Source organism: Heterodontus francisci, chromosome 8 (assembly GCF_036365525.1).
Source record: "Heterodontus francisci isolate sHetFra1 chromosome 8, sHetFra1.hap1, whole genome shotgun sequence".
Lineage (NCBI taxonomy): Eukaryota > Metazoa > Chordata > Chondrichthyes > Heterodontiformes > Heterodontidae > Heterodontus > Heterodontus francisci.
The window spans coordinates 22,270,103-22,294,859 of record NC_090378.1 but is presented as its reverse complement, the minus strand read 5'-3'; the positions used below and the strand labels follow the sequence as shown (position 1 = coordinate 22,294,859).

Here is a 24,757-nt window from a genome sequence, read left to right as displayed (position 1 = left end):
TCTAACAGTACTGGCCAGTCAACATTTAAACAGACTGGATATGGAGTTGAGGTCTACTGATTGTTCCAGAATACACTGTGGTTCTGGAACAAAGACATCACCATGGAAGCCATCTATGAAGGATTACAAAGCACACAAACATTCAAAAACAGACAGGAAATAACTAGCTGATCCATCTTGCCTATCCCAAGTAGTTGTAATACTTTATGCTTTGTGACAAAGACTCCTTAGCCCACAGGTACAATGTAGTCTCCTGGGAGCGGCAAAAAAACTAGATTAAAACCCAAGGCCAATTTTAAAAATGTAATATTCCTCTACAGTCCCTCTAGGCAATCAAAACTAAGCCAAGAGACCATATTAACGATGACTTACATTATTTGGTACCTCTTGTATAGTACCCTCTGCCCCTGCCAGAAACTGAACCACCTCTTTCTGGTGAAGGTATACAGTGAATCACCCCACACGTCAGCATCTAATTTAATCGATCTACTATTCTCCAATTATTTTTTCCCTTACTTAATTTATATATGCAGAACAATGGAAGTAAAAAAATCTAAAGCAGAATGAAACCTTTGCTTGAGCAGTGGAGTTAATATTACTTAATATATGGTATGAATTTCTTTAAAAGTAAAGTAGGTAGGTGATTTTCTCTTCTCTATCCCCCCCACTTCTCCTCTCACCGCCATCCCCTTGTTGGCAATAATACGCTAAATGTAGATTTTCTCCTTCACCATCTCGGCCGCCTGATCCTTGTTTCATTATATTCTGAACATACGAATTAGGAGGAGTAGGCCACTCTGCCCTTCGAGCCTGCTCCGCCATTCAATAAGATCATGGCTGAACTGATTACTCCACATTTCCACCTACCCCCGATAACCTTCCACCCCCTTGCCTTACTAGATTACCATAAAGATGAAAATATACATGCTTTATTGGGGAGCCAGAATGAAACAAGGAAGAACAGATATTTGTCTTTTTGTAAAACTTAGGTGGGTGTCCCTCACGAAACATATATTTGACCTAACAGATTTCTCTTATTCAGCAAATGACCAGGTGCTGTCTATTTTGACACGTTGCATAGATTTAAAAATAGCTCTCCCTTGGGAAGACAAGCAGTGACCAATTCATTAAAGCAAAATTTGGAAAGTCAGCCAAAAATGCTGCATTATGTTCAGCACTGAAAAGGCCAAAGCAATAACCAAAGACGTTCTTGTAATGGTCATTTCATGCAGTGGGTAGGCACCAAGACTGAAACTCCCAAAGCAGGCAACACCTTTAACTTAATAAAATGTCCCAAGGTGCTTGACAGGAGCATTATAAAACAAAATATGACACCGAGCCACATTAAGGAGATAGCAAGTCAGATGACCAAAAGCTTCTTCAAATTTGTATGTTTTAAGGAGGGTCTTAAAGGAGGAAAGTGAGGTAGAGTAAGGCAGAGAGGTGTAGGGAGGGAATTAGAGTTTAGGGCCTAGGCAGCTGAAGGCGCAGCCTCCAATGATGGAATGATTAAAATGGGGGATGCAGAAAAGGCTAGAATTTGAAGAGTGCAGATATCTGGGAACGCTGTAGGGCTGGAGAAGATTACAGAGCTAGAGAGGGGCAAGGCCTGAGAGGGATTTGAAAAGAGGAATGAGAATTTTAAAAATCAAGACATTACTTGACCAGGAGCCAATCTAGGTCAACGAGCCTAGGGGTAAGGGTAAGGGGTAGGTAGTTTATTTATTTTATTTAGAGATACAGCACTGAAACAGGCCCTTCGGCCCACCGAGTCTGTGCCAACCAACGACCACCCATTTATACTAATCCTACATTAATCCCATATTCCCTACTACATCCCCACCATTCTCCTACCACCTACCTACACTAGGGGCAATTTACAATGGCCAATTTACCTATCAACCTGCAAGTCTTTGGCTGTGGGAGGAAACTGGAGCACCCGGCGGAAACCCACGCGGTCACAGAGAGAACTTGCAAACTCCACACAGGCAGTACCCAGAACTGAACCCGGGTCGCTGGAGCTGTGAGGCTGCAGTGCTAACCACTGCGCCACTGTGCTGCCATGATGACTTCCATGATGATGTCTTTGTTCCAGAATACACTGTGGTTCTGGAACAAATCAGTAGACCTCTAATTCCATATCCAGTCTGTTTAAATGTTGACTTACTGTTAAAGTCACATGAAACCAGAGGGATTTATTCATGTGGCAAAGTGAACAGATCAGAAATTGTTTCTTGGCTTTACCTCAGTCAAGAATCCAATTGCATTTCTTGATATAACTGCGATGTAGGCTCACTGCTGAGAATTCATGGAGATCACATGTTTTTTGTTGGTGCACAGGGTCATCTTATGCAAGTTAAAACATGGGCAGCAGAATTTTGGATGAAATTATCTTGAAATCCAGAGACTATAAACTTTTTTTTTTAAAAAAAGAACAAATGTAATAGATGAATAACAAATGAAAAAAATAAAATGGAAAGTGTCGAGAAAAGCTGGTGAAGGATATGGGAAAAATGTTAATCTAGTTAAAATATAAATAATAAATCAGTGGGGGTGTGCTCGATGGCTTACTAGTTCCAAGATTCAATAAATGGCTTGTGTCACTGTGTAACTGATCTCAGTTGGGCAGTAGTAGCGATGTTATTAACAATATGGGTTAAGGAACATGACAGAGCTCCTGTTACAAGTTGATCAGGGGCAGGATTGGGCAGCAGCACCAAGCTTCCTGTAGTCAAACAGCATACTAGTGTACAGCATTAATTTTTTCCCCCCAAAATGAATAATGGCTATTTTGTTACAAAAAGACGGTGTAACTGCTATCCAATACCTTCAGCAAAAGGGAGAAAATATTTAAGTTTATTATTGCTACAACAAAAATAATTAGGAATGGTACAGGGAAATACACAATACAGACAAAGGTGATAAAGTGTGGAAATAAGGAGTGGACTTGCCACAGAAGGAAAAGGCAAGGAAGTGCACATCTTTAGCTCCCCCAATCCACTGCTGCAGCCCCACCATTGGTGCAGTGAAAAAGATTGGAAGGCAGCTTCCAGAAGCAGCAGGGATGGCTCCCATGGCAACACCCTGGATGAGGGGGAGATGTCATTAGCAAAACCTCAAATTAGATTGCCCAATTATAGGTCAAAACAGTCCCTGCATTTGATAACATATTATTCTCATCTGGGATAATCTCTAAAGACAGATGTATTAATCTTACAAATCTAACCATATGGGTTAGAAATTTCATAATAGGGATTTCCATGACAGGTCAACATTTAATACCATCATATGAACAAGAGGATATATATAAAAATGTTCAGCTGAGGTATAGTGAGCCAAGTATGATTTGTCTTGGGTGGGATCAGGAGCTACTATCACACATCTATACAGAACCCTTCATTTGGTCCAAAGTAATAAGGACAAATTGAGACTTACAAATGTTGAAGAGTGTTACAACCAGGTGAGAAAGGCGTCTAGGGGTCTCTCTCAGCCTTCACTTGGTCTTGCTGTAACAGGGTTTATGTTTTTTAACACACTGTTTTAAGCTCCCCCTTGGTGAATCCTTGTTCACCGCTTTCCAATTATAAGGCAAAGAAATTAGCACAAACAGGCCCTTCTTAGGTTTAAAGAAGAAAAGTGAAATTTAAAACTCTAATTTAAAACTTAAAACTCTAATTCGGTTAACAGTTACACGCTGTGCCCCACGCTAGCATGCATACGCGATATGCATATGCAAATAGAGACAGAAAAGAGAAAAAAAGAGGTTTGAGGCAATCTCTGAGGTGGGGTTTTTGCTACTGTGCTTCGAGCTTGCTGTAGTCCTCGATTGAAGATATGGGTCTTGCTTTTCGTTGGGGCCCAGTATTATTCTTAAACTTTGTTCACTGTAGAAGACTTTTCTCTCTTGGGGTTCATGTGTCTTCAATGGTTTTCAGTTCTGAGAGAAAGAGATGAAAGCAGGCAGGAGAGAGGTCTTATCAGTCCAGGAGCATGCAGCTTTTCTTCCAGTTTAAAACTCTGTGGCAAGTTCAAATTCAAAAAACTCCAACAGCCAGTTAGTCATGTGACTAAACTGATCTGCCCATGTCTGTTTGTGTATTTATTTATTTTATTTAGAGAAACAGCACTGAAACAGGCCCTTCGGCCCACCGAGTCTGTGCCAACCAAGAACCACCCATTTATACTAACCCTACAGTAATCCCATATTCCCTACCACCTACCTACACTAGGGGCAATTTACAATGGCCAATTTACCTATCACCTGCAAGTCTTTGGTGGTGGAAGGAAACCAGAGCACCCGGCGAAAACCCACGCGGTCACAGGGAGAATTTGCAAACTCCACACAGTCAGCCATCTTAGTAGTTAACTTAAATGCGAGCCGCTCCACCGTCAACGTCTGGTAATCAAAAGTCCACTGTGTATTAAATTGGAGCAGGGAGTGGCCCCTTTGTCCTCTCCAAGCACTGTCTGTTACTATGCAAATATCTTTCCAGTTAGGGGCTTGGCAACCCCTTGTAATAGGCCTTCTTTTCTTCCCAGCAACAATTTTAAAATTTAATGTCCATGTGGCAAAATATCTTTGCCCGATTCTTGGCAGGTGTTGGCCTGCATGACAAGAGGATGACAAGTAAATACCAAGTAATTGCCACAACCCCAGGGCAGGTGTAGCAGGGCAACTGTATCAGTGTTTTAAGGTATCCCATAGTGAAATATATCCAGGGCTTTGGAGATTGAACCAAGGAGTGAGATAGGCCAGGATCATCCTCTACCTCAAAGAAAGTGATTAGATGTCAGATTTGGACCAAAGTACAAACTTCTAGCACTTAACCTATACTGTATACTGGACAAATGTTGCCACCAGGGACAAGAGCTGCAATGCTCACTCTCAACAAATTCTTTGTTCATAAAACCCTTCCACTCAGAAGAACCAGTTCCCAGCAGCAATGTAGACATGAAAACAGCACTTAAGAATACCAGGGTAGAAGAAAGCTGTTGCCAAAATGTCAGAAGGAAACAACAACCTGTAGTTGTATTGAGCCAAGGATCCCAGGTTGCACCAACATTTTGGCATTCCTCCCTTTGGAGAGGAGCACTAAGAAAATGGCAAGTCCTCTTGGGACTGGATTATGGGGCAATGACCTGAAGAGTTGGACTGCTGAAGGCTCCCCATAGAGCCATCTGTGCCCCCAACATCAGTTAGCAATGAAGGGGAACCCTTTTCTTACATATAATAATCAACACTGGCTCATGGTGAAGCAAATGCTAATTTAGATCTGGAAAGTGGACTAGCAAAAGGATGTCGCCACCTTGTTGATCATAAAAAATTTTCTTGCATGATGAGCAGTCCTGGGTACCATCCTATACCAAGAAGGTTCCCTGGCTATCAATAATAGCCCTAAATTTTTCCAAAGGTACACTGTCAGCCAGACCAGAGTGAAGCATCAGGCAACTTGGGGTCCATGTGTGATGCAGGACCTTGTCACTTCAACTTACAAATGTGTTGAAGGATTTGTTGAAACTGATGCAGGGACTGGATATGTCTTAGTGGGAAAATAAAAATCAAAAATATTTTGCAGAGATTCATATGGCACTTGCAGTGAAGACAACAAAGCCAATAGTTGCAATTGCAAGTGCCATTTCACACTTTCATAGAGTATTTGAAACTTCCAGATATCAAGAGATTCTGAAATATTTAGTGTTTCTACCTGATTGAACAGCCCCCAGTCAGTATTGATGGAACAGCATTGACAAACTTCACTATCAGCTGAAAATGACAAGAGGCCTGAATGTCTCAACAGCAAAGAAACAAATTGTAGCATTCTAAATGTTGTCCAGTTTTTTCCCCGATACTTGATTTGGCATTCAAAACATCAAAGCATGTATACGCTGCAATTTCAAAAATTACTTCAAAGCAGTTTCCACTTGGCAGCAATATTAAAATTGCAGTACAAAAACAGGGTCCAAGCAAGCGTCGGAGCCCAATGGTACGAGACCCCTTGAATAAAGCAATTTCACATTGGGTGGGCTTGGCATTACAATGTATACCATTCCAATCCTGTGTCAAACCTGTTTTTTTCTTTCAGTTGGTAGACGAGAGTCTCCTGAGTACTTTTAAGTGGTTCTTTAAAAGAAGTTTTTTTTTAAAAAAAGAGATACAGCACTGAAACAGGCCCTTCGGCCCACCAAGTCTGTGCCGACCAACAACCACCCATTTATACTAACCCTGCAGTAATCCCATATTCCCTACCACCTGCTTGGGGCAATTTACAATGGCCAATTTACCTATCAACCTGCAAGTCTTTGGCTGTGGGAGGAAACCGGAGCACCCGGAGAAAACCCACGTAGACACAGGGAGAACTTGCAAACTCCGCACAGGCAGTACCCAGAATCGAACCCGGGTCCCTGGAGCTGTGAGGCTGCGGTGCTAACCACTGCGCCACTGTGCCGCCCTTCATAGGGCAGGGGGGGAGGGGGGAGTTCTAAGTATTGGCTAGGATGCTGTCAACCTCACACAAAACAGTTTAACTTTTAACCATAAACATTATCATGGCCCTGTAGTTTTTTTTTCAGGAATATGCGATTTGCCTTTAAGGTTTGCACTGGATCAGTATTGCTTTAAGAACCGGCAAGCCTCAGGAGTTATAGAAAGGTGCATTTTCGGTTGCCGTTAGAAACAGCCATTTGGAGACTGTGATTCAAAGGGTGAATTCTTGTTACCATAGATACAGCCACTGGGAGTGTGTAGCAAGCGATACATTTGTTACAATTCAATTTTGAACTGGCTTTTAGTTGAAGACAGTTTGTTCCATCAGAACACACAGACAGACAGAGGACACAGACAGCTGTGCTGTTTAGCACCTGAAAAAGAGCTCTCAGCCATTTAAGCTGAAGGAATAGGAATTTAGTCTGTTTAATTATCTCTCAAAATTCTAAGAAAAAAGTCAAGTCAAAATGGAGATCTCTGATAATTTAAACTGAAGTAATGGAAGTTAGACAGTGACAATCTTTTATCCCTCAAAAACTCTGAAGTCAGATTGATTCTATCGAAAGTGTTTGCAAGTTGTTAATTGTTGAAATTCATCGCCGAGGAAGGAAGCATCGTCTACTGCTGAAGTTAGACTATGGACTGTGTTATGTAGAAGAACCTTTTCCCCCATCGGATAGCTGTGAGGACCTCAAGCAACATTGGACTGTAAATTTGACAAGGACTCTATTTTTTTTCTATTTCAAATGTTGTTTATATCTTCATAATGTTTTGGGGCGGCAGAGTGGTCCAGTGGTTAGCACTGCAGCCTCACATCACCAGCGACCTGGGTTCAATTCTGGGTACTGCCTGTGTGGAGTTTGCAAGTTCTCCCCGTGTCTGCGTGGGTTTTCGCCGGGTGCTCCGGTTTCCTCCCACCACCAAAAGGCTTGCAGTTGATAGGTAAATCGGCCATTATAAATTGCACCTAGTAGAGGTAGGTGGTAGGGAAATATAGGGATAGGTGGGGATGTGGTAAGAATATGGGATTAGTGTAGGATTAGTATAAATGGGTGGTTGATGGTCGGCACAGACTCGGTGGGCCGAAGGGCCTGTTTCAGTGCTGTATCTCTAAATAAATAAAATTTAATAAATAAAAATAAAATGTTTAAGAATTTAGTTCTTTTCATTAATGAGTTAATTTGTTGATTTAAAGACACCTGGTTTGGTTCGCCTCATTCGGGGGGTTAATAGATGGTACAATTTGGCTGGGTGTTTCTTTGATTTGGAAAGTTTTAAATGATATGTTAGCCAATCTGTAGAGCGACGGGATTGAATTAACAATGCGTTTCTCCCACCACAATGAGAATAATATATTTTGATTGGGGGTTTTGACAGGAGCGGTCGGTCGTAACAACATGCACAAAGCTCTCTCCAGGGCAAGAAAATTCCAGTTAGTGCAAGGAAGCATACCTGACTGGAACAAATAGCAGACATCTTAATGCACCCTTTTAAAAAAGAAAATACATTGTTTTTTGTGACTTTTCACTAGCAGTGGTATTGAAGTAGTGTCTGGAGGTTGCAGCGAAAGAATATCCAAATAGTACAATACCCATTTGTCTCCTTTGACACAGGTGGATTCTAGGCAAAAAAAAAAGTAAACAGGTGGGAAAACATTCTACTAAATTTTGTGGAACAGACCAAGGTTGAGAATAGAGGAGGAATGGTCGAAGAATGAAGTTGCGTGAACTTGAAAACTTTGTTCAATATTGAAGAATATTTCAAACTATCACTTGGCAAGGATAGAACTAAAAAAAGCCTTTTAAGCTATATACTCTCTCTCTACTTACTTTGTCCTCTTCACACTTGCTACAGTACTTCTTTGTAATCTGTGTTAATCTTCTTCCTTGGAACCTTCCCACTTGGTGGCAGGGATTTTGAGAGGCCTCCTGAGGCGGGTGGCAGGGGGAGCACTGAGTATTGCAACAGGTGGCGGGCCCTTTGTCTCCCTATTGCCCAGCGATCTTTGACAGGACAGGCCAACAACCACCTTCCTGCCCAGAGGCCAATTGAGGCCCTTAAGTGGCCTATTAATGGCCAATTAAGGGCCTCTTCCCACTTTCACGGGGAGGTCACCTTGTAAAACGAGGCACCCTCCCTGCGGGCCTGGGAGGTTCACCCCTTCGTGGGCAATTTGTGGCCCACAGAGGACCCTCAAGAACCCCCTCCCCCAGACTGCATGGCCTCCCCCCACCATGCCCTCGCCAGGGCCTTTTGGCCTGGCCCCGGCGATCCTGCCTCACCTATCTCTGGTCTGGGGTTCCAACGCTAGGACTGGTCCTGAGGCCACTGCAGTACCGGTCTTTTGGTCCTGCTTGTCTAGGAGTCCCTTTGTCAGTCACATGGGCTCCTTCACTATTTTATAATTAGCCTCTTTTCCACAAAGATTCCAGTTGTAACAATTAGTGCACCCAAAATAAGACAGTGCAAATACTCCAGAGACCCAAGGGAGCATGTTATAATGGCATTAGCAAATGCACCCACCTATTTAAGTGTAAAACTGACATACTGAAATGCGAAACAGCTTCAAAACTTAGATATTTAACCTAGTTACATAGGATCGAAAGAATACACATCAAAATATGATTTATAGAAAATGGACCACCTCATGAAATAGCTGATAAACCACTTTCCAATTTTATTCAGTATTTTTAGATCAGGAGGGAATGGAGGGGAGATGAAATGAACTTACTTTCACAGCACTAAGGTCCATGGGATGTTTAATAATGTCATGGTAATCATGAAGCCCCAATGCTTCAGCATCCACAGGCTTGTAGAAAGGCCAAGCATATGCTGCATGCTTCCTTGAAAACATTTCTTTGAGAATATTATTGCAATACTGCAAATGTTCCATCAACTTTTCTTTCTTTCTAGCTGGATGCTGTTGAGAATCTGGTAGATCCTTTGTTGGTGGCTTGTTTGATTGACTGTTTTCTCTCCAGGAACAGATTTTTGTAGGCTTTTGTTCTGTAAGTATTGGCGAGGACTCACTACTTGTAGTGAAAATTGAAGTGGTAGGTGTAGTAGTGTCTGCCTTCCTCTTAACACCTTTCTTTACCTGAAAAAGAAAAATCACTAAGTTAAAGACAGCAGGTTTAAAAATTGAAAAAACTGAAAAAGCAGCAACAAGTTCTTTTGAAAAATTAACCCCATCTGCTCACCTGATGAGCATTATTTCAGTATTTTCTCCATGGAGAAACATTTCTAATTATCTTGCCAAATCCACAGCAAAGCACACTTGGCAAGCAAAAAGTATTCACTGAAGCCTGCTGCTTCATTTAATTTTCAATAGTCATGTAGCTTCACCTAAATTACAAGGCTTCAATATAAAACAAGTCGGGGGTGATTTTCAAAAGTTCCTTCAAAGCGCCAAGAGCCTCTGAGGTGGCCAAGATGGGGTCTTGAGCTGATAGGCCAGTTTAGCTTGCATTCAGCAAAAGACGCCATCTTGCTGAAGCAGCGGCACCTTGGGCTAGTAACATCCATCTGCAGGAGAGTTACAACAAGGTTGCATAATATTTTGGTGGATAGCGCTCGACTTAACAGCCTCTTCAACAATGGCCTAGGAGTAAAGAAATTGTTGCTGAGGATTTGGAGCATTACTTAAAAAGTACATCATCTCTTCCTGTTCACTTGCTGCTGGAGGTTTGAAGAAAACTTTTGAAACATTCTGGGACACTTTGGCAAGACTTCATTATTTAGTCACTTGGTAGTACAGAACTTTCTCAGCAATACTTAACTTCATTATTTATTCTGGAAATTCTCTGAGGACTTAACCTAAAGAGTGAGTGCTGTACTTCCTCTAAGTTATAGGAGTCACCAGGAGAATGGAAGTGTTTGGTCCTGTGCATTTGCTATGGTCTGGAGGAGGAATGGGAGGAGTACATGATGCCAGGCAGGACAGCAGCAGCTGCAACAGGAGAGGGGGACAGGAAGGCAGGGTAGACTACTTTTCACCCAAAACCTCTTGCGCTGACAGAGATTAGAAATTGAGTGGAGTAATGAGAATCAAACCAAATCCTTCATATTCCATAGCAGTGAGTGCTGATACACCAACATTCGGTTTGTCAAGTGGAAAATCCTATTTGCATGTGGAGGTAGAACAAGTCCTAAAATGTTGAAAGATTTTCTTGTTTTTAAGAATTGACCAGTATACAAGAGAAATCATTAGAAAGCATGGGAGCTTTAGAATTACAGTTCTGTTCAGAAATAGAAACACTTACTTTTGTAACAGGCTGCCCTGCTGGTATTAGAGTGGGTGGAGTAGCTGGCAATGAAGTTGATCTTGACTGAGTCGGTAGCATAATCACTGGTTTCTGATTTCCAACTTCTGATGCAGATGGACATAATTTTGATTGTGCAGTTGAGGACACTGCTGGCACTACAACAAGAGTTTCACTATATTCATACAAACAAAGTGGTACATATAATAAAAATTAAAAACACACACACACAGGTGTACAGATTTAACAGTTCTGATGAAAGGTCACTAACCTGAAACGTTTACTTTGCTTCGATTTGAGGAAAACTTTTTTCACTCAGAGGGTGGTTGGAATCTGGAACGCACTGCCTGGTAGAGGCAGGAACCCTCACAACATTTAAGAAGTATTTAGATGAGCACTTGAAACGCTTTAGCATACAAGGCTACAGGCCAAGTGCTGGAAAATGGGATTAGAATAGTTAGGTGCTTGATGGCCAGCACAGACATGATGGGCCAAAGGGCCGGTTTCTGTGCTGTATAACTCTGACTCTATGACTCTCTCCACAGATGCTACCAGACCTGAGTATTTCCAGCACTTTTTTGGTTTTAGTACAGATTTAACCACTGCCTACTATTTTTCAACATTAGTGACCTATCTAAAGGCTATACTGGTTAGGTACATAAGTGTAACTAGGAATATCCCCAAGCAAATGATAAATTATATTGTTCTAGTAACTGTTTCAAGTAGAACTATACAACCATATAAAACGTTAATTTTACATAGATGCTAATTCTTATTAAAATATATTTGCACAGAAGGCTTCCAAGGTTGCTTTCTCTTTAATCCTCCAATCATCTGTCAGTCATGGTAATTAGTGATGGATTTGGGAACCGGGTTGCAAATTCCTTGCGGTACCTTATCCAAGAACATTGCATTATAATCTAGTTGCATTGTTCACACTGATATTGTAACACTTTACTCAGTTTTTCTATGAATAATGACCGTTGGTCATGAGCAAATATTAGAGAGAATATTTTCAGAGCAGATTGCATTATAATAAAAAATCTAGATACAATAGTAAAGTATTAAATGATATACATGCATTTGGTGTTTGTTTTTATGACAACAAATTATTGCAGTACACATTTCAAAGAGCTGCTGGTTATGCAGAGTGTAGCAAGGCGACAGCTTTTGCAATTTTAGTCAGGACACTACAGGATAACCATGCGTGCAAAAAAAAAAACTGTTCTGCGCTATTTTGCACATTTCCAGGCAGCATTCATCCCTACAATTTCCTCCACCCAGCGAAGCGTACGAAAAGGGAATCGGTCAAAGAGTAAGGAAATATCACATTTGCAAAAACATTGGGATGGCCACAGTTTTGGGTACCTTATTAAAGAAAGGACATTAAAGCCATTGAGAGCCTACATTGGAAAAATCACCAGAAAGTTGCTGGAGATGAGAGATGGTAGTTATGATGAGCAACTTGTGATAGTAGGATTACCAGAACATGGTGAGAAGGTGGAACTCACTACCACAAGTAGTTGAGAATGAATAGCATAGATGCATTTTAGGGGAGGCTATATAAATACATGAGGGAGAAAGGAATAGAAGGTAATGGCAATATGATGAGATAAAGTAGGGTTGGAAGAAACTTGTGTGGAGCATAAACACCAGCATAGACCAGTTGGACCAAATGGCCCATTTCTGTGCTATAAATTCTATGCAGTTCTACATACTTTCACTGCAGCAGAGATGGCCAAAAGGAGATTTCATGCAAGGTTATTAAATTATTTAACGTTATGAAGGATTTTGATAGAGTGAACAGGCACAGATTATTTACTCGTCAGTGCCAGGGGGTCAAGAATTTTAAATTGCTAAAAAGATGCAAGGAGGAACGTTAAGAGAACACAAGAACATAAATAGGACCAGGATCAGGCCATGCAGCCCTCCTTCACCATTTAATACAATTATGGCTGATACTCAAGCTCAGCTTCACTTTCCCACAAGATCCCGATATCCCTAGATTCCTTTAGCGTCCAAAAATCTATTGATCTCAGCCATAAATATACTCAATGATTGAGCATCCATAGCCCTCTGGGGTAGAGAATTCCTAAGATTCTCAACCCTCTGAGTGAAGAAATTTCTCATCTCAGTCTGAAATGGCTGATCCCTTATCCCAAGACTATGCTCCCTAGTTCAAGATTCTCCAGCCAGGGTAAAATGCCTTGTGGCACTTATCCCTTCAAGCCCCTTAAGAAATGTGTTTCTCTCCACAAGATCACCTTTCATTCTTCTGAACAAGAGTACAGGTTCAATCTATTCATAGAACAACCCTCTCATCCCAAGAATCAATCTAGGCAATCTTCATTGCACCCTTTCCCGGGCAAATACATCCTCCCTTGGATATGGAGACCAAAACTGCACAGAACTCCAGGTGTGATCTCACCAAAGCTCTGTACAACTGCAGCAAGACTTCCTTACTTTTGTACTTCAAATCTCCTTGCAATAAAGGCCAGCATACTACTTGCCTGCCTAATTGTTCTATCTGCATGTTAACTTTGTGTTTCTTATATGAGGCCACACAAATTCCTCTGAACATTTAATATATATTTTTTTTAAATGGTGAGAAACTGTTTTTCTATTCTTACCAAAGTGAACAACCTCCCATTATACCTCATGTCATCTCCTTGCCCATTTACTGAATCTATCCATCTCCCTTTGCAGACTGTGCCCTCCTCATAGCTTACTTTCTCACCTAGCTTTGTATCAGCAAACTTGGGATGTCAAAAACTCAGTCCATTCATCCAAATCATACTTTAGATTGTAAATAGCGGAGGCCCCAGCACTGAACCTTACGGCACACTATTAACAGTCTGCCAACTTGAAAAAAAAAGTTTATTACTACTCTCTTTTCAGTCCTTTAACCAATCCACTATCCATGCTACTATACTACCTTGAACCCCAGAAGCCCTGATCTTGTGCAACAACCACCTTTCATGTGGCACCTTATCGAATGTCTTTTGAAAATCCAAATATACTACATCCGCTGGTTCCCTTTATCTATCTGGCCAGTTACATCTACCCCGAACAGATTTGTCAAACACTATTTCCCTTTTATAAAATCATGCTGACTGTCTAATCATTTGATTTAAGTGCCCTGTTACCACTTCCTTAATAACGGATTACAGCACTTTCCGACAACGACTGACACCCAGGTTATATGGCCTGTAGTTCCGGGTTTTCTCTCTCCTTCCTTTCTTGAATAGCAGTGTTACATTTGCTACTTTCCAATCCAATAGAACCATTCCAGAATTTAGGCAATTTTGGAAGATCACAAACCAGTGTATCCACCATCTCTGCAGCACTTTGTTTAGAACCCTTGCCTGAAGGCCATCAGGTCCAGGAGATTTATCGGTTTAATTTCTCCAGTACTTTTTCTTTACTAATATTAATTACTTTAAGTTTTTCACTCTCATTAGCTCCTTGGTTCCCCACAATTTCTGGTTGGTTGCGTGCGTCTTGTACTGTGACAAAGACACAAAATATTTGTTTAACTTGTCTGCCATTTCCTTATTCTCTGTTAGAATTTCTCCTATCTCAGCTTCTAAAGGGACCCACATTTACTTTTGTTACTCTCACTTTTTACATACCTGTAGTAGCCCTTTGTGCAAAAGTTGTTGCAGGATGGAATGCTACACAGGGCAAGAAACAAATAGGGCCATAATGCGAAATAATGCTAAGATGACTAAGAACGTTAAAAAGACAAGCCTAAAGGCCTTGTGCCTCAATGTGCGGAGTATTCGCAATAAGGTCGGCGAATTACCTGCGCAAATAGATGTAAATGGATACGATATAGTTGTGATTACGGAGACATAGCTACAGGGTGACCAAGGATGGGAACTGAACATCTAGGGGTATTCAATATTTAGGAAGGACAGGCAAAAAGGGAAAGGAGGTGGAGTAGCATCGATAGTAAAAGAGGAAATCAATACAATAGTGAGGAAGGATATTAGCTCAGAGAATCCGGATGTGGAATCTGTATGGGTGGAGCTAAGGAACACCAAGGGGCAGAAAACGTTGGTGGGGGTTGCATATAGACCCCCAAACAGCAGTGGCGATGCAGAGGATGGCATTAAACAGGAAATTAGAGACGTATGCAATAAGTGTACAACTGTAATTATGGGTGATATTAATCTACATATAGATTGGGAAAATCAAATTAGCAATAATACTGTAGAGGAGGAATTCCTGGAGTGCGTACGTGATGGTTTTTTTAGACCAATACGTTGAGGAACCAACTAGAGAACAGGCCATCCTAGACTGGGCATTGTGTAATGAGAAAGGATTAGTTAACAATTTTGTTGTGCGGGGTCCCTTGGGGAAGAGCAACCATAACAAGATAAGAATTCTTCATTAAGATGGAGAGTGAGAGAGTTGATTCCGAGGCGGAGCAGTGATTAGCACTGCAGCCTCACATAGCTCCAGCGACCTGGGTTCGGTTCGCAGTACTGCCTGTGCGGCGTTTCCACCCACAGCCAAAGACTTGCAGGTCGATAGGTAAATTGGCCATTGTAAATTGCCCCTTGTGCAGGTAGGTGGTAGGAGAATTTAGGGGATATGGGATTAATGTAGGATTAGTATAAACGGGTGGTTGACGGTGGGCCGAAGGGCCTGTTTCAGTACTGTATCTCTCTATGACTAGGGTCCTGAATCTAAATAAAGGAAACTATGAAGGTATGAGGCACGAGCTGGCTATGATAGAGTGGGGAATGTTACTTAAAGGGTTGACAGTGAATAGGCAATGGCTAGCATTTAAAGAACGTGTGCATGAATTACAACAATTATTCATTCCTGTCTGGCGCAAAAATAAATCAGGAAGGGTGGCTCAACCATGACTTACAAAACATATTAGGGATACTATTAGATCCAAGCAGGAGAAATATAAAATGGCCAGAACAAGTAGCAAACCTGAGGATTGAGGGCAGTTTAGAATTCAGCAAAGGAGGACAAAGGGATTGATTTAGAAGGGGAAAATAGAGTACGAGAGTAAGCTTGCAGAGAACATAAACACTAACTGTAAAAGCTTCTATAGATATGTGAAGAGAAAAAGATTAGTGAAGACAAATGTGGGTCCCTTACAGTCAGAAACGGGTAATTTATAATGGGGAACAAAGAAATGGCAGACCAATGAAATACATACTTTGGTTCTGTCTTCACAAACGAGGACACAAATTACCTCCCAGAAATGTTGGGGAACATAGGGTCTAGTGAGAAGAAACTGTATGAAATCGGTATTAGTAAGGAAATGGTGTAAGGGAAATTGACCGGATTGAAGGCCGATAAATCCCCAGCGCCTAATAATCTACATCCCAGAGTACTTAAGGAAGTGGCCCTAGATATAGTAGATGCATTGCTGGTCATTTTTCAAAATTCTAGAGACTCTGGAACAGTTCCAATAGATTGGAGGGTAGCTAATGTAACCCCACTATTTAAAAAAGGAGGTAGAGAGAAAACCGGGAATTATAGACCAGTCAGCCTAACATCAGTAGTGGAGAAAAGGCTAGAGTTCATTATAAAAGATGTAATAGCAGAGCACTTGGACAACAATGACAGGATCAGACAAAGTCAACATGGATTTACGAAGGGGAAATCATGCTTGACAAATCTACTGGAATTTTTTGAGGATGTAATTAAGTAGATAAGGGAGAACCAGTGGATGTGGTGTGGTGTATTTGGACTTTCAAAAGGCTTTTGATAAGGTCCCACATAAGAGACGAATGTGCAAAATTAAAGCATTTGGGATTGGGGGTAAGGTGCTGACATGGATATAGAACTGGTTGGCAGACAGGAAACAAAGAGTAGGAATAAATGGGTCTTTTTCAGGGTGGCAGGCAGTGACGAGTGGGGTACTGCAGGGATCAGTGCTAGGACCCCAGCTATTCACAATATATATTAATGATATAAATGAGGGAATTAAATGTAATATATCCAAGTTTGCAGACGACAACGCTGGGTGGGAGTGTGAGCTGTGAGGAGGATGCAGAGAAGCTCCAGGGTGATTTGGACAGGTTGAGCGAGTGGGCAAATACACGGCAGATGCAGCATAATGTGGATAAATGTGAGGTTATCCACTTTGGTAGCAAAAACAAGGCGGCAGATTATCGAATGGTGACAGATTGGGAAAGGGGGAGGTGCAGTGAGACCTGAGTGTCCTTGTACACCAGTCGCTGAAAGTAAGCATGCAGGTGCAGCAGGCAGTTAAGAAGGCAAATGGTATGTTGGCCTTCATAGCAAGAAGATTCGAGTACAGGAGCAGGGATGTCTTGCTGCAATTATACAAGGCATTGGTGAAACTACATCTGGAGTTTTGTGTGCAGTTTTAGTCTCCTTATCTGAAGGATGTTCTTGCTATGGAGGGAGTGCAACGAAGGTTCACCAGACTGATTCCTGGGATGGCAGCTCAGCCATATGAAGAAAGATTGGGTTGATTAGGTTTGTATTCGTTAGAGTTTAGAAGAATGAGTGGGGATCTCATAGAAACCTACAAAATTCTAACCGGACTGGACAGATTAGATGCAGGAAGGATGTTCTTGATGGCAGGGGAGTCCAGGACTAGGGGTCACAGTCAAAGGATAAGGGGTAAGTCATTTAGGACTGAGATGAGGAGAGATTTCTTCACCTAGAGAATGGTGAACCTGTGGAAATTCTCTACCACGGAAAGCAGTTGAGGTCAAATCATTAAATAGACTAAAGAGTTAGATATAGTTCTTAGGGCTAAAGGGATCAAAAGATACGGGGAGAAAGCGGGAACAGGTTACTGAGTTTGGATGATCAGCCACGATCGTATTGAATGGCGGAGCAGGCTCGAAGGGCCGAATGGCCTACTCCTGTTCCTATTTTTCTATGTTTCTAAAGTTTCTGGCACAGAATGGCTGTTAATATTGCAATTTTACAGGAAAATTGGATAAGTATTTGAAAAAGAGCACAATTAGATTAATTTTGGAATACTTTAGCATAGAGCTAACCTAGATGGACCAAATAGCATCTTTCTAGGAGTAAACATCTATGGTTCCAAGGCCAAGGTTCATAGGATATGCAAACTAAATGAGTAGGACAGCAGGTGAATTAAAGCAGCAGATGATGGCAAGCTTGAAAGAGGTCGAACCCATGAAACATCAAATGAGAACATATTGACTACAGTGGCAATCATGATTGCAACAATTAAACTTGAAGTCAATCAGCTATAGTTCATGGTGCCATAGTGCCTACATGTACATAGATTGATAACTAGATGAAAGAGCTGGGGTTGGGGGGGGGGGGGGGGGGTGCTGCAGGGGGAGTACTTGAGAAGTTATTAGAACATGGACTGCTTCACCATATTTGATTATGGCAGAAACATTATTGGAAAAGGGAATTTTCTAGGGAAATGGGAGAAAGTATTATATATTTCCAAATAGCCCTTTTATATGCTGCAAATTTTATGATTCTACAAACACAATCCTAAAAGAAAACAACTTTTATATATTGAACCATAAATTACAAAATCATATACAAATAGTGAAACATGTATATCAGCACCATAAAGTGAAGCACCATAAAGTGCAGCACAAATATTATAATAAATTCCAACAATTCTGCATCCTCCCTTTCAAATAATCAAAATATAAAAGCTTTAAATTTGCCCTGTCAAGTCAAGTTTCTGCAATCTTTTGCGCAATTTGAAAAAAAAACTAAAAGCCAGCTCCGCCCACAAAACTGGCTATTATCCGAGCACCATTAATCACCACCTCTAATTGGGTCTTAGGAGGGAAGCTATCAAAATTGAAACTTTTCTTTTCGGGTGAATGGACACTAATTGGCACCTTTCAAAAGTTTTCAAATTCACAAGAAACTGTAAACTGTACACCAATGCAAATAGCAAGTGTTGCTGTATAGATTGTTCAAGTCATTTTCACTTTTTTTTTAATAATCAGGTTACTCACAGGTGGTGCACTGGACACTAAAAATCTTTTTTGCGATAAACCCATTTTCAGCCGTTAATAAAAGTGCACCAAGTTACCACTCAAATATATCAAGGGCTTGTTTTAAATTATCCACTAATTTGAACTGAACAATTTAACAGCATATCACTTTGAATCAAGAGGCTAATCAATTCAGAGTGAAAGACACATGAACAAAATCAGTAAAATGAAGCAGCGGGCAGCAGGGAGCTATATCTCTTTCCTACTTTTGCCACTGCAACTTACCACATCCATGACAATTAAACTAAATTTATTGATTACACCAATTTACTTGTTAACATGGTAGAAGCAATTAAACTGGATCCACTAAACAGCAAAATTAAACTAAAACTAAAAGACATTCAGCTAGTAAAATAATTTTATTTTTCTAAGCCACTTGAATGGATAAAAATGGTATATACCTGGGTTGTCCAACCTTTTCATGGGGGAGGCCACATTACAATCTTACATGGGGGGACCAGTGAGACAATTTCAGAAAGAGAAAGGCATTAAAATTTATCTTACCATTAATCAAAACAGCAACAAACGTACATTTTTGCTGATTTAAAGGAGATAACTAATTTATTGATTTACTTCCTCTTTAATATATTGGACGCTGATTTAGTGAGAAACCTAGCATTTTTTGCTTGCGCAAGTAGTCAATGTTTCCTTGCACACTTGTAGCTATGCAGAGTATTCCTGATAGATGACTTTTTTTTAATTATTATTCATTCATGGAATGTGGGCGTCACTGGCTAGGCCAGCATTTATTGCCCATCCCCAACTGCCCTTGAGAAGGTGGTGGTGGTGAGCTGCCTTCTTGAACCGCTGCAGTCCATGTGAGGTAGGCACACCCACAGTGCTGTTAGGAAGGGAGTTCCAGGATTTTGACCCAGTGACAGTGAAGGAACGGTGATATAGTTCCAAGTCAGGATGGTGTGTGACTTGGAGAGGAACTTGCAGGTGGTGGTGTTCCCATGCATTTGCTGCCTTTGTCCTTCTAGTTGGTCGAGGTTGCAGGTTTGGAAGGTGCTGTCTAAGGAGTCTTGGTGCATTGCTGCAGTGTATCTTGTAGATGGTACACAGTGCTGCCACTGTGTGTGAGTGGTGGAGGGAGTGAATGTCAACCCATCCATAAAGAAACAAACAATCAATCAAGCAGGCTGTTTTATCGTGGATGGTGTCGAGCTTCTCGAGTGTTGTTGGAGCTGCACCCATCCAGGCAAGTGGAGAGTATTCCATCACACTCCTGACTTGTGCCTTGTAGATGGTGGACAGGCTTTGGGGAGTCAGGAGGTGAGTTACTCACCGCAGGATTTCTAGCCTCGGACCTGTTCTTGTAGCCACAGTATTTATATGGCTACTCCAGTTCAGTTTCTGGTCAATGGTAGCCCCTAGGATGTTGATAGTGGGGGATTCAGCAATCATAATGCCATTGAATGTCAAGGAGTGATGGTTAGATTCTCTCTTCTTGGAGATGGACATTGCCTGGCACCTGTGTGGCACAGGTGTTACTTGCTACTTATCAGCCCAAGTTCAGGTCTTGCTGCATTTCTACACAGACTGCTTCAGTATCTGAGGAGTTGCAAATGGTGCTGAACATCCCCACTTCTGACCTTATGATTGAAGAAAGGTCATTGATGAAGCAGCTGAAGTGGTTGGGCCTAGGACACTACCCTGAGGAACTCCTGCAGTGATGCCCTGGAGTTGGGATGACTGACCTCCAACAACCACAACTATCTTCCTTTGCACTAGGTACGACTCCAACCAGACATTTACAACTGTCCTCTCTTTTTTTCCAGGATATGGGTAGCTGAACATAAATCAACAAATTAATGCACTAATGTCTTTCTGCCTCTCCCCTCAAATAAGTTTACTGTGAATGCTCACCAATAAATCCAAATCTGAAAATCTTAGTCCACTGACTAGTTTGTCAATTGGTAATTTGCCACTTTCCAGCCTTACCATTTTCTAGCTGTCCTTTTTTGTGAGCACAAGAAATAAACACAAGAAATCTTCGTGTGTTGAATTTTTGTTCACAGTTATAAAGATTCTAAGAACTGTCTTCAATTTTCTGACAAGCAGTATGGGGGAGGCCACACTGAATGCCACAATCACCAATACTCCTGATTCTAAATAGTACAATGCTTCTACAGTTTATATGTGTCATGTCAGGCAAGATCTTCAAATTATAAACTATCCAGCTTCAGGTCACTGTTCTTTCTTGCTGCTTCTAGAATCTGCAATTTACCTGATGTGAGCATTTTGATGATATCACATGGCCTGTCATAGTCAGATTACAACTTCAATTAGCAATATGCCTGGTCATTTACCAGCTTCAGAGACTTTGAATCCCAATGTCTGGGTAGGATGCGCTGAAAACAGACTACGTAGTTTAGTTTAGCAGCTATCACCCTCTTCACTTCAGCACATCAATCGCCTTCAATGTTTATCCTCAATGATCTTTCACCCTAGACAGTGACTTTCAACTCCCCAATCCTGGCTCTGTTTCCTTGTCAATTCCTACTAAAAGGCAGCCATACTTTGCCTTATCTGATTTTTGATTTATACAGTTTTAATGTCTACTAACTACCTCAAGATTATTGCCCAATTTAAAAAGGTGGATTGTGAAGGAGTCCACTGAGGTGCAGCTGCAAGAGGTGACCAGGGTCTCAGAGGTTGGTCAAGCTTGGATTTCCTTTCCCCACCACTCCACATTGAGGTTCAGAGGATATGAACGATCTTAAAATCAAACTGTGGATTAGGATGGATGGAGAAGCAGCAAGAGCTTATATGTGATGCCATTTTTATTAGTGTGCCATATGACTTAAAAATCATCTTTTCTTTAATTCAATCCTTTTTCTTTTCTCACCTCCCTTAACTTTATTTTACCTTAACAGTCCTTTTCCCTTCCTCTCACCTCTATCCTAGATTGGCACTGGCAAGATCAAAGCCACCATGACAGGCTCCCATTAGAAACTCCACATCCTAATCCAATGTGCAACTGGGGAAGGATTGCAATTCAGGCTAACCTTAGTTCCCCTTTTTAACCCAAGCAAATTTCCAACCTGCCACATCAAAATCATCTTCACCGTGGCAGCACTGTTTGCCCCTGACCCTAGCCATCCCAAACAGAGTTGAAACTTCTTTTCACTTATAAATTCCTCCATTGCTCAACCTCTGCAACCTCTCCCCAGATTTGAACTTGCAGATTCCACATTTAAGATTGTAGCAAGCTCTGTTTCCCTCCCTCTGTTCCATTGATAGCCTTGAATCTTCACCTACCTGAACTCAAATTCTCATCCAAAACTATTCCATCTGGCTATATTTCTAATAACCCAAGAATTCCCAAAACCACTCCCAGCATGCCTTCAACCAACTTCTATCACTATGACGATTATTTCAGTGCTAGTTCACTCACCTCACTTCCACGGTAGTTGTTGCAGTCACCTTTGTTTTTATAGAGGGTGATGATATTGGCATCGCGCATGTCCTGAGGTACTGCTCCCTCGTCCCAGCACAGGCAAAGCAGTTCATGTAGTGCTGAGAGTATAGCAGGCTTGGCACTCTTGATTATTTCAGGAGTAATGCTGTCCTTCCCAGGGGCTTTTCCGCTGGCTAGAGAATCAATGGCATCACTGAGTTCAGATTTTGTTGGCTGTATGTCCAGCTCATCCATGACTAGTAGAGGCTGGGCTACATTGAGGGCAGTCTCAGTGATAACATTCTCCCTGGAGTACAGTTCTAGGTACTGCTCAACCCAGCGGTCCATTTGTTTGCGTTGGTCAGTGATTATGTCCCCTGATTTAGATTTGAGCGGGGCCATCTTCTTGATGGTTGGCCCAAAAGCTCTCTTCATGCCATCATACATTCCTCTGATATTTCCGGTGTCGGAGGCCAGCTGAATATGACTGCATAGGTGTTGCCAGTAGTCATTTGCGCAGCGCCTGGCTGTTCTTTGTGCAGTGCTTCTGGCTGCTTTAAGTGCTACGGATGTTAACTCGCTGGGGGCTTTCTTGTAGTTCAACAGTGCAGTGCGCTTAGTGGCTATGACAGGTTCTAGCTCTGCAAAGTGAGATTGAAACCAGTCTGCATTTCTCTTCGCACGTTTGCCATAGGTGGTCAAAGCTGACTCATAGATGGCGTCTCTGATGTGGGCCCACTTGGTCTCAGCATCCCCTGTGGGAGTGTTTTGAAGGGCTGTTACAAGTGAATTTAGAAATTTTTGTAACGGCTGTGGATGAGAAATTCTGCTGGTGTTGATGCGCGGGTGGCCCTTCTGCTTGGAATGATGCAACTTCTTTGGTCTGAGTCTGACCTTGCTGCACACCAGGGAGTGGTCGGTGTCGCAGTCCGCACTGTGGAAGCCGCGTGTGATTTGAACACTGTTTAAGGAGGCTCGCCTTGTGACGATGAGGTCTAGCTGGTGCCAACGACGCGATCTTGGGTGCCTCCATTAAACCTGGTGACAGGGTTTAGTGTGAAAGAACGAGTTGGTGATGCAGAGATTATGATAGGTACACAACTCAAGCAGTCTCTGCCCATTCTCATTCATCCTTCCAACGCCATAGCGCCCAAGGCAGGAGGGCCAAGAGTCATGGTCGGCCCCAACCCTGGCATTAAAGTCCCCCAGCAGGAACAGGTGTTCGGAGTTGGGGATGCTGCTAATGATGTTATGGAGTTCCTCGTAGAACTGGTCTTTAGCTTCAGGTGAGGAGCAGAGTGTTGGAGCATAGATGCTGAGTAGGTGTACTGGACCAGAGGTGGTGAGCAGTCGGATGGACAGTATGCGTTCCGAGCCATTTGAGGGAGGCTCGATCATGCTGAGCAAGGAATTTCTGATGGCGAAGCCCACTCCATGCTGTCTTGGTTCTTCAGGATCCCTGCCCTGCCAGAAGGTGGTGTAGTTTTGTTCTGCTGGACATCCACTCGCGGGGAGGCGTGTCTCCTGAAGTGCTGCAATGTCCACATTGAGTCTACTGAGCTCGTTGTTAATGATGGCGGTCATCCGAGAATCGTTGATTTGTGTAAGGTCTTCCGACAGGCCAGGACACATAGTTCTGACGTTCCAGCTTGCAAAGCGAAGGGCTGGTACCTTCTTTCCTTTTTTCATGTTGTTTGGTGCGGTGTTGCAGTCCACCTTTCGGGCAATGACCCTGAGCTCCAAGCACCCATTGAAGCAGGTGGACTGTGGCGGGACAGAACCTTATTGACCGGGGGCTGCCCGGTTTGAGGCGGGCGGTAGCTGTCCAGTGAGGTGCGATGACCTCTCCCACCGACAAAGGAAACCTGTGGCGCCCAATCTCTATGCCAATTTAGCTGGACTTATAACCTGTAACTGCTGCCTTCCGTGTTGTTTCAGTCACTGTGAGGCAACTATGGAGTGACCTCTCCATGGCGCATGCCTGGGCGAATGTACGGAGGTTGAGAGTTGCCCAATCGTCAAAACCCCCCTCTCGGCCTTTCTGGTAGGGTCCAAAGGAGTGCAGAGCACGACGTTTGGCACCGGTATGGCTGCAGAAACTGCCAGAAAACATGCCAAAAGTGACACATGACCGCCTACGGGGTTCCGCACCGGATTTTCTGTCAGGGTTTACTCCCTTAGCCTTGGTCTCTCCCGAGATGTCCACAAGGCAGTGGGGTTGTTAGGGCCCCTACACAGGTGTAGGATGATGCCAGTGGGAGGAGGGGGTGCAAGGGGGAGGGGTGGAGGAAAGGGGGTGCGAGAGGGAGCTGAGGTGCAGGGGGAAGATCACAGCTTACAGCTCAGGAGCCATCTTGGAGACCTCAGGACATGCACAATGCCAATATCATCACCCTCTATAAAAACAAAGGTGACCGCGGTGACTGCAACAACTACTGTGGAATCTCCCTGCTCAGCATAGTGGGGAAAGTCTTTGCTTGAGTCGCTCTAAACAGGCTCCAGAAGCTGGCCGAGCGCGTCTATCCTGAGGCACAGTGTGGCTTCTGTGCAGAGAGATCGACTCTTGACATGCTGTTCTCCCTTCGTCAGATACAGGAGAAACGCC

General features: G+C 42.5%; 1 protein-coding gene across 1 annotated transcript in view; it reads right to left on the bottom strand.

Moving 5' to 3' along the window:
- The window catches only part of LOC137373185 (bromodomain-containing protein 3-like), a 192,330-nt gene that overhangs the window by 143,246 nt on the left and 24,327 nt on the right, over positions 1–24,757 (bottom strand). Inside the window, exons 5-6 of the mRNA XM_068038041.1 lie at positions 10,747–10,904; positions 9,216–9,581 (exon numbers count right to left, since the gene is read on the bottom strand). Of these exons, the coding sequence (XP_067894142.1) occupies positions 9,216–9,581; positions 10,747–10,904 (524 nt within the window). The remainder of the gene's footprint in view (positions 1–9,215; positions 9,582–10,746; positions 10,905–24,757) is intronic.